The 10,354-nt window shown below is 56.8% G+C and overlaps 1 protein-coding gene across 1 annotated transcript in view; it reads right to left on the reverse strand.

Annotated features, from left to right (window-relative positions):
• Window positions 1-263: 263 nt before the first annotated feature.
• The window catches only part of LOC115382613 (membrane-associated phosphatidylinositol transfer protein 2-like), a 23,256-nt gene continuing 13,165 nt past the window's right edge, over window positions 264-10,354 (reverse strand). Inside the window, exons 15-25 of the mRNA XM_030084430.1 lie at window positions 9,850-10,020; window positions 9,293-9,445; window positions 6,885-7,046; window positions 4,722-4,870; window positions 3,941-4,057; window positions 3,743-3,859; window positions 2,852-3,000; window positions 2,606-2,755; window positions 2,107-2,290; window positions 1,761-1,889; window positions 264-645 (exon numbers count right to left, since the gene is read on the reverse strand). Of these exons, the coding sequence (XP_029940290.1) occupies window positions 274-645; window positions 1,761-1,889; window positions 2,107-2,290; window positions 2,606-2,755; window positions 2,852-3,000; window positions 3,743-3,859; window positions 3,941-4,057; window positions 4,722-4,870; window positions 6,885-7,046; window positions 9,293-9,445; window positions 9,850-10,020 (1,853 nt within the window). The 3' untranslated portion in view covers window positions 264-273. The remainder of the gene's footprint in view (window positions 646-1,760; window positions 1,890-2,106; window positions 2,291-2,605; window positions 2,756-2,851; window positions 3,001-3,742; window positions 3,860-3,940; window positions 4,058-4,721; window positions 4,871-6,884; window positions 7,047-9,292; window positions 9,446-9,849; window positions 10,021-10,354) is intronic.

Consider the following 10,354-nt stretch of genomic DNA (forward strand, 5'->3'; position numbering starts at 1 on the left):
CTGGTTCTGCAGTTTGTCCTGAGCTCATGGCGGTGGAGGGGCAGAGGGGTTGTCCCGGTAACACGAGACCGGTTTAAGGCTCCCAGAGTTCCTCCTGGTTCCCAGGAGTCCATGAGGTTCCTCTGAAAGTAGAACTGTAAAGAGTCATGCTACAGGGGAGGCGGCTCTGTCCATCCTCTCGTCTGATTGGTCCACTCCTCCTGGAAGGTCCAGAGATCATGGTGGCTCAGCTGGGGTTGAGGTCCGGGTCTGGGTCTGGGTCGAGGTGGACCCTCATTTGGAGCCCAGCAGTCCCCCGCTGCCCTCCTTGGTGCTCCCGGTTCGGCCCCAGCATCCCGCCGCGATGCTCATGCTCCTCTGCGCCGCCGCCGCCGCTGCCGGGCTGCGGTCACGGTCCACCTCGCACTGGCTGAGGGTCCGCCCGGTGCGGCCCGGTGGGACCGGAGAACCGGACCCGGACCCCCCGGGCTGGGAGGAGATGGTGCGGAAGATGTGGTTGCGCTTGCGGAGGAAGTCGCCGCCGCCGCCACCCAGGGCAAAGCTGCCCTTACGGAGGACCATGCGGGTCCCGGAGGTCTTGGCGGGCCGGGACCTCTGGTTGAACTCCAGCTGGGACAGGTGGGACGCGTATCCGTCCGGGATGAACTGGAACAGAGGGAGTGGAGGGTCAGGGGGGCAGACCTGAACCGGCAACATGAACTCACTGAAAACCAGATCGGTTCTCCTGCTCCAAGACCGATCGGGCCAACGTTCCCTTTACAAAAACTGACACCGTCTTCCCTGCAGACTGTCAGTGGAACACTGTCGGTTCTCCAGTTCCTCAACAATCAAACTATTATTCAGAACTTAGCCGGACCTCCAAACCCTGGAAAAGAGCTCTGCAGAGGGAATCAGTCAATCAGTCAGTCAAGGAACCAACCAGCGAACCAACACACCCATCAACCAACCAACTACCCAACCAAGCACTTAAAGGTATAATGGACGATTGGACGATGTTGTAGCCAATGGATGGCAAGATGCAAGCGTCAACTATTGGTCCTCCAACATGTCAATCACGCTGAAGACATGCTTGCATCATGCTGTCAAGCGGCTCGTAGGAGCAGCAGAGCAGGTAGGACGGTCTGGAGCATGCGCGTTTTTCAAAAAGCGAGTAACGGACGTTTGGCTCCGACTTTTTAGAGAAAATCATCCGTTATACCTTTAATCAACTCAAACTATCCAGAAAATGAACTTAAGCAACCAAACCAAACCAACCAACCAACATGGGTCCATGACCCACCAACCCTACTGACCAACAAACAAACCAACTAATTAACCAACACACCCACCCACCAACCAGCAAACCAACCAAAAACAAATCAATCAACCAACCACATCACAAACCCACCAACCAACCAACTAACCGACCAATGAATCAACTCAAGTCATCCAGAGAATGAACTTAAGCAACCAAACCAACCAACTAACGTGGGTGCATGACCCACCAACCCCGTACCAGCCAACCAACCAACCAACCAACCAACCAACCAACCAACCAACCCACCCATGCACCCACCAGCCAGCAGACCAATCGACCATCCAACCACATCAAACTAACCAATCAACTCAAATAAATAAACAACCAACCAGCCAACCTGAAGAGCTTCTGTTATTAAAATCAGACGACATGAAAGCGGTATAAGCTAAAGTCTCGTTGTGGCTGGTGACCAGTGGCTGAACGACGGAGGTCCTGCAGCGTCAGGATCCGGTCTGAGAGTCACCTGACACTGCAGCTGCGTCTTCTTCGTGGCTCGTCCCACGATGTAGATGTGTGACGGCGGCAGACCGACCGACGAGTACACCGAGATGTCCTTGGTGGAGCCGTAGGCGGCCACGATCCTCATGTGGGCCTGAACACACACACACACACACACACACACACACACACACACACACACACACACATACACACACACATACACACACACACACACACACACACACACACACACACACACACACACACACACACACACACACACACACACACACGTCATGTGCCGGTGGACCATGGAGTGCGAGCCAGACTGCGGACCGGGACCGGGACCGGGACCGAGCTGGACCCACCTCGCCGATGAGGCTCTTGAGGAAGTTGGCCTTGTGGCGCAGCGGGTCGTGGACCAGCCCGTCGCAGAAGGACACCACGCCGTGCGGGAAGTTGTGCTGCGACAGCCAGGCCACCACGCGCTGCTTCTGCATGTCGGGACGGCCCGTCACGTACACGATGACGTAGCCCAGGTCCTGCCAGAACCTGGAACCAGGGGGGAGGGTCAGACCGGACCGGCTGCACCAGGTCACTTCCTGCTGGACACATCCTGCCCATCACTCACCACCAGGAGGCCAAACACACTCCTGAGCTAATACTGATCAGTCCTGATGCTAGAGGAGGAAGACGCTCTATAATCTGATGCTAGAGGAGGAAGATGCTCCATAATCTGATGCTAGAGGAGGAAGATGCTCTATAATCTGACTCTTCCCAACGAACCAGATGTCTGACATCAGGAATGAGGGGCCAGCTGCTGCTGAACAGCTGACATGCCGTTGAGCAGGGGGCGGGGCTTCGTACCTCACCACATCCACGGCTCCTGCCCGGACCTTGGGGTCGCTCCCCATGATGGAGACGCTGGCGGCGAACGAGCCGTCGATGCTGAACACCACGAACTCAGTTCCCCGGGGAACGATGGTGAGGAAGCTGTCCGCCGAGGTGTGGTCGCCTCTGAGGGACGAGACGGCCGGGAGGTTAGCCGGCGTGTGTGTGTGTGTGTGTGTGTGTGTGTGTGTGTGTGTGTGTGTGTGTGTGTGTGTGTCACACCTGACCACCATCTTGACCGGGTACACTCCGAGGCCCAGCCTGCGGCTCGGGGGCAGGACGTAGGACACGCGGCCACTGCTATTGGTCAGCTCCGTGCTGAAGTGAACCCACGGCCCCGACGGAGGCTGCGTCATGATGTGGACGTCGATCTGCAGGAGAACGCCGGCGGAACGTCACGCCACTGCCGGTTACTGCCGCTTACTCCACCAGTGACCGCTCAAAGGCAGCAGTTACTCAGAGGTAAACACAAACCTAACGCTAATAGTAGTTATAGTGGATACAGCCGGGAGCTAATGCTAGTGGCAGGTACAGTGGTGACAGGCTGATGCTAATGGCTAATGGCTATGATCATCTATGATTATCTGATTCTTTCTGGTAAACAGATGACAGCTATAGTTAAAGCCAAGCTAACCTTCTGCTTAATTAGCGGTCCAAGGAGAGAGAATAATGATCTATTAGCTTTAGCTAACTGGTTGGTTGATTGACAAAAATAATGAGTAGAAAAAAAGCCAAATGAGAAATGACTAGCTTTAGCATTTGTCAAAGTTATCCTCAATGAAGAGGAGTTCAGGCTAATGCTAAAGCTAACAGCTAGCATCAGCGACAGCTGACCAAAACCTACAGAGACAGCAGCTTTGACTGAAAAATATAAACAACATTTCAAGTAAAATCTTTATTTTAGTGTCGTCGTTTCAGAAAAGTTTCACGTTAACAGAAACGAAACCGTTAGCCTCGCAAACAAACAAGGCTAATGCTAACAGTTAGCTTGTGTGTGAGTAATAGATGAGCATCAGTAGTCGTTGATGTGAGTTATTAGCGTGTTCATGCTAACGTTAGCTTGTGTGTGATTAGCATGTAGATGCGAGGAGCTGTGGGGCTAACGCCCCTCACCTTCTCTCCGGTGAGCGTCACCATGTCCAGAGGGCCGTACACGAAGCGTCCCGTCACCGCCTGGACGCCGTCCTCCGAGAACACGGCGTCGTTAACGCGGTGGTTCGCAGTCACATTCTGGAGGGAAACGAGAAAATCAGCTGGAGCTAGCAGGAGGCTAAAGAAGCAGACCGATCAGGGCGTTCCGGCGCTCCGTACCCGGATCTTGACGTGCGTCCGCTTGCGGAGCCACTTCTCTCGAGGTTTGGACGGAGTGAACTCAGACACTTCCTTCCCGCCCAGCTCCAGAACGCCGGAGCTCTCGTGTCTCATCACCTGCAAGACGTCAGCATCAGCGACCTGTCAGTGACCTCGGAGGACCGGAACCAGGAACCAAGAACAAGCAGCTGAAGCGCCATTCCTGCTTCTCCCGTCGTCTGAACTGACTCTCTTTCCTCCCTTCCTGCTCCAGACGTTCCAGGTGACTCACAGGAAATGACCGGGAGTCTTCAACGTGTTCATATTTTGACTAAAACTAAAGAAAACAACTGAAAATGATGCAAATCTCAGCATTAAGCCAATTCTCATGAAACGTCACGGTTACATAATGTCCTGGAATCTGCTCTGGCTGCGGCATTCTGGGTGTTTTTCCAAACTCGCCCTGACAGCAGAGCGCTGAGGCTAAAGCCAGTTAGCTAAAGCTAGTTAGGCAGTTGTCATGGCAGCTTCACGTCGCGTCTGTTTTATGGGACATTTCCATCATTTTCTCGGTGGTTCGGCTGCATTGGAGCCTCTCGTGGGACAGTTTCAGTCCACAGGCCTTACGTTTGAAACAATCTCATTTGAAGTTTGCATTGCAAGATTATTGTGGATCATTTCACGACTCGGAGTCACAGAAGAGAAACAGTTTGACACTGCAAGTGTGTGTGTGTGTGTGTGTGTGTGTGTGTGTGTGTGTGTGTGTGTGTGTGTGTGTGTGTGTGTGTGTGTGTTGCTTGACCTGTCGCAGCAGGAAGGACACCACGTCTGTGGACTCCCAGTAGGAGGCGTGGAAGAGGTGAGGCAGCGCCACTGTGGGGAAGGCGGTCAGGGCGTCGGGGCAGTAGAGGGCGTAGTCCAGCCGCTTACTGCCCCACCAGCAGGAGGCGACTGCGGGGGAGGGGGAGGTTAGTCTGACTGCCCCACCAGCAGGGGGGCGACACCAAACATCTGGAGAGACGCTGCGGGAAAACATCTGGCCGGACGCTACGGGAAAACATCTGGCCGGACGCTACGGGAAAACATCTGGCCGGACGCTACGGAAAAACATCTGGCCGGACGCTACGGAAAAACATCTGGCGAGATACTACAGGAAAAAATGTGGCAAGACGCTACGGAAAAACATCTGGCGAGACGCTACGGGAAAAACATCTGGCGAGACGCTACGGGAAAACATCTGGCGAGACGCTACGGGAAAAACATCTGGCGAGACGCTGCGGGAAAACATCTGGCCGGACGCTACGGGAAAACATCTGGCCGGACGCTACGGAAAAACATCTGGCCGGACGCTACGGAAAAACATCTGGCGAGATGCTGCAGGAAATCATGTGGCAAGACGCTGCGGGAAAACATCTGGCCGGACGCTGCGGGGAAACATCTGGCTGGACGCTATGGAAAAACATCTGGCGAGATGCTACGGGAAAACATCTGGCGAGACGCTGCGGGAAAACATCTGGCCGGACGCTACGGGAAAACATCTGGCCGGACGCTACGGGAAAACATCTGGCCGGACGCTACGGGAAAACATCTGGCCGGACGCTACGGAAAAACATCTGGCGAGATGCTGCAGGAAATCATGTGGCAAGACGCTGCGGGAAAACATCTGGCCGGACGCTGCGGGGAAACATCTGGCTGGACGCTATGGAAAAACATCTGGCGAGATGCTACGGGAAAACATGTGGCGAGACGCTACGGAAAAACATCTGGTGAGACGCTGCGGGAAAACATCTGGCGAGACGCTACGGGAAAACATCTGGTGAAATGCTACGGGAAAACATCTGGCCGGACGCTACGGGAAAACATCTGGCTGGACGCTACGGAAAAACATCTGGCGAGACGCTATGGGAAAACATCTGGCCGGACGCTACGGAAAAACATCTGGTGAGACGCTACGGGAAAACATCTGGCCGGACGCTACGGAAAAACATCTGGCGAGATGCTGCAGGAAAACATGTGGCAAGACGCTGCGGGAAAACATCTGGCCGGACGCTGCGGGGAAACATCTGGCTGGACGCTATGGAAAAACATCTGGCGAGATGCTACGGGAAAACATCTGGTGAGACGCTACAGGAAAACATCTGGTGAGACGCTACGGAAAAACATCTGGTGAGACGCTACAGGAAAACATCTGGTGAGACGCTACGGGAAAACATCTGGCTGGACGCTACGGAAAAACATCTGGCGAGACGCTATGGGAAAACATCTGGCCGGACGCTACGGAAAAACATCTGGTGAGACGCTACGGGAAAACATCTGGCCGGACGCTACGGAAAAACATCTGGTGAGACGCTGCAGGAAAACATCTGGACAGACGCGGGAAAACATCTGGTAGAGACGCTGGGGAACGAGGATCTTTGCTATTGAAGAGGAGACCAGAGACCAGATCCGGTCCTTCAGAGACCAGAGACCAGGTCTGGTCCCTCTCAGGGTCTTTCTTGGGCCAGGAGGTCTGCTGGGGTCCTACAGGAGGGACGGACTGACCCGCCGCTACATTTCCCAGGGTACCTTGCTCTATGTTCCTCAGCACCCCGGGTGACGGGGGCACCGAGCCGACGTCAGACGTGACATCAGTGAGGTCAGAGGTCAGATCAGAGGTGAGGTCGGAGGTCAGATCAGAGGTGAGGTCAGAGGCGGGGTCAGAGGTCGTGTCCGAGCCGGGCTCGGACTCCGCGCCGTTGCTGAGTCTCGGGAAGACCTGGCAGGTTTTCCTGCGCGAGCGCACGGACGGCGTCCGCGAGGCGAGCTGGGCCAGCAGGCCAGGCCTCTTAGCTCCGCCCCCCTGGCTCCTACCGTCTGAGGGGCCATTCGGGGGAGGGGCCACACAACAACAACAACAACAACAACAACAACAACATGAGCAGGCGGGCCGGCAGCCGGGACGGCAGCGCCCGGGGGCGGGGCTTACTGGTGGCGATGTTGGAGGCGGTGTAGGCGTCGGCCAATCCCGACGCCTGGCTGGCGATGCTGACCTCGCTGGCTCGGCGGGAGCAGCGGAGGTGAGGGACCCCCGGGGACGAGGACGGCGGACAGGGGCCGTCCACGGTCATGCAGAAGTGAGGAGCGTCCGCTGTGGAGACAGACGACGGGGTGTCAAACACAGGGTCCGTGGGCCCAGACCAGGACCTGGAGGGGCCAAAACCAGGACCTGGAGGGACCAAAACCAGGACCTGGAGGGACCAAAACCAGGACCTAGAGGGACCAAAACCAGGACCTGGAGGGACCAAAACCAGGACCTAGAGGGACCAAAACCAGGACCTGGAGGGGCCAAAACCAGGACCTGGAGGGACTAAAACCAGGACCTGGAGGGGACAAAACCTATTTTCTCCTCAACAGTTGAGGTGAAAACACGGTTCTTGTTTCAGAACAGTTCTGCGGCTGTGGCTCGGGTGGGGGAGCGGTTTGTTTCTCAGTCAAAGGATCGCAGGTTCGATTCCCTCTCTGTTGACATGCTGAAGGGTTCTTAAGAAACACACTGAACCCTGAACTGGTCCCGGTGGACCATCAGGGCAGTGATTAGAGTTCTTGCCTCACAGCAAGAAGGTCCTGGGTTCAAGTGCTGCCCCTGACTCGGGGCCTTTCTGTGAGGAGTTTGCCTGGGTTCCCTCCGGGTCCTCCGGCTTCCTCCCACGGTCCAGAAACATGCATGTTGGATTAACTGGTCCCCCTGCTCAGGGACTAGATCTAAACTAGCCTGTGGCTTTGTTGTTGGCTCCATGGATCTGGAAAGATCCGGGGGGTTTTGAACCGGGGGTCTTCGGTCAGGGAGCCGCAGCGCCGGCCGTGGCTGTAGAGGACCTGCAGCCACCGCAGATGAACTCTGGGGACGTCCACCGTCGCCGCTGTCTGCGGAGTCTCTCCTCCTCCAGCAGGTGTCTCTTCTGTCCTCTGCTGTTCTGAGGACATCCCGGGTGGAGGTCCAGGTGGAGGTCCAGGTGGAGGTCCGGGTGGAGGTCCAGGTGGAGGTCCGGGTGGAGCGGGCGAAGCCTCCGGCCTTGAGGTCACGCTCGCAGACGTCCTTGACCTGTCTCCAGCAGCCAGCTCCCTGGACAGTCAGTCTTTGGGGACGTGGTCAGTCCGTCCCGAGCGTCTCTGGGTCAGGACGGAAAACATACTGGACACATCTGCTCTGGCAGGACGTCCCTGTTGGAGACAGGGTCCTGCCGAGCGATGTCCAGCAGTCTGCAGCACCCCGGGTGCGTCCAGCCGGTAGACTCTGGTTAGCATGCTAGTTAGCATGGACCTGTCCCAGACGCTTTGCTGGACGGACGTCCCTGTCCAGACGATCGACCCGAGGGAGGGGACCCTGTCCACCACCCGGAGGGTGTGTCTCCGATGTTAATACTGGGAGCACTGCTGACGTCATGGACCAGGACCTGGGTCAGGCCAGACCCAGACCGGCACCAGACGCTGTGGCCAACAAGACCAGCAGAGACCAGCTCCCTGAGGGGGGCGCTCTCCCCCTGGTCTCTGCTCCGAGGCGTCTGTCGCTCCTGGTCTGGAGGAAGACGCCGTCCTCAGAGTCCTGAAGGCAGAGCAGGAGCAGGGAGCCAGGACCCAGCCCGGCTCCACACCGGTCCTGATGGGAAAAGGGTCTGAGGACAATCCTGGACCTGGATGACGCCGTTCATGTCCTGGTGGACCGACTTGATCCTGCTCAGGAGCTTGGGGGACGTCCGGTTCGCTGGAGGAGGACAAACAGTCCATCCTGCTGACCAAGTCCACAGCCTGGGTCAGGTGGACGAAGGCCAGACAGACGGGTTGTCCCTGCTGCAGCCCCGCAGAGAGACCAGGTCTCTGGTGGACCAGGATCTGGATCCGCTCTGCACCTCTGGACACACCTTCGGCCAGTCGACTCGGGAAAGACTCCACCGGCGGTGCTGAGGACTGAGACGCCACGGTAGTGGTTCCAGTGGCTCCGCCCCCCGGTTCCTCTAGAGGGCGTGGTTTTGGCGTCGTGTCTCGTGGTCCAGCCCCGTCCTCCCGGTGCTGCAGCAGGAGGACGGGGCGTCCATCAGGGCTTCGTTATGTCTTCAGCGCAGCGTCCCGCGGTTCAGGCGCTGCAGTGTGGGACGGGGACAGGTCTGGGACAACGGCGAGCTCTGGGGAGTTCACACGGCTGTCCAAATGTCCAAACTAACATTTCCACACAGAAAGCGACGTCGATACAAACGACGGTGAATTTGGGGAAAATCTGGATAAATCCGGTTTGGACACGTGGCCCCGCCCACAGGAAGTCCCACCAGGTCAACACGTCCATGCTGGAGGCGTCTCCTGGCTCTGACACGGTGGAGCAGTGGAGGGGGCGGGACTCACCGTCCAGGTGCTGCCGGGCGGTCGGCCAGTGGAGGACGGGGACGGGGATGGACGTCTCACCGGGGACGGGGATGGACGTCTCGCCGGGGACGTTCTCAGGACAGCGGAGCGCCGCCTCCGTGAGGAGCTGAGGGTGAGTCTGGACCGCGTCCGCTGAGGACACAGAACGCATGAGAGGGTGTGTGTGTGTGTGTGTGTGTGTGTGTGTGTGTGTGTGTGTGTGTGTGTGTGTGTGTTCTCGTATTTCTATCCTTGTCGGGGCCAAATGTCCCCACAAGGATAGCAAAACGTGGAACGACGTGCCTTGTGGGGACCTTTTTCCGGTCCTAAGTAGGAGAAACAGTGTTTTCTTGACCATGTTGTTGTTACTGAAAAAAGTAAAAGGTCAAAAACATTTCTTTAGGGTTAGGCTTTGTTGTGGTGTGGGTTAGGGTTAGGGTAAGGGTCAGGGTTAGGGGCTAGACATGAATGGGAGTCAATGGAAGGTCCCCACAAGGATAGAAATACGAGACTGTGCGTGTGTGTGTGTGTGTGTGTGTGTGTGTGTGAGCCCTCACCCAGCAGCGCTGACTGTCCGTCCCCCAGCGGGAAGCGCTGGTACCGCGGGACGCTGAAGGGCGGCAGCAGCGAGAAGCGTCGGTCCAGCAGCGGCTCCAGACGAGACGAGGACGGGTCGGCGGGATGGAAGAGGTTAAAGAGCTGCTGGCAGGAGGGGCGGGGCCAGCTCACTACACACACACACACACACACACACACACACACACACACACACACACACACACACACACACACACAGGATGGAAGAGGTTAAAGAGCTGCTGACAGGAGGGGCGAGGCCACACACACACACACACACACACACACACACACACACACACACACACACACACACACACACACACACACACACCAAGACACACACACACATGCACACACACATCAAGACACACCACAACAGGCGCACACATGCCAACACACACAATGCAACACAGACACACTCACCACATCACACCCATACAAACCACAACACACACACAGTCTGAGACTTTTAACTTCACTTCA

Source organism: Salarias fasciatus (assembly GCF_902148845.1).
Source record: "Salarias fasciatus chromosome 7 unlocalized genomic scaffold, fSalaFa1.1 super_scaffold_4, whole genome shotgun sequence".
NCBI classification, from domain to species: domain Eukaryota; kingdom Metazoa; phylum Chordata; class Actinopteri; order Blenniiformes; family Blenniidae; genus Salarias; species Salarias fasciatus.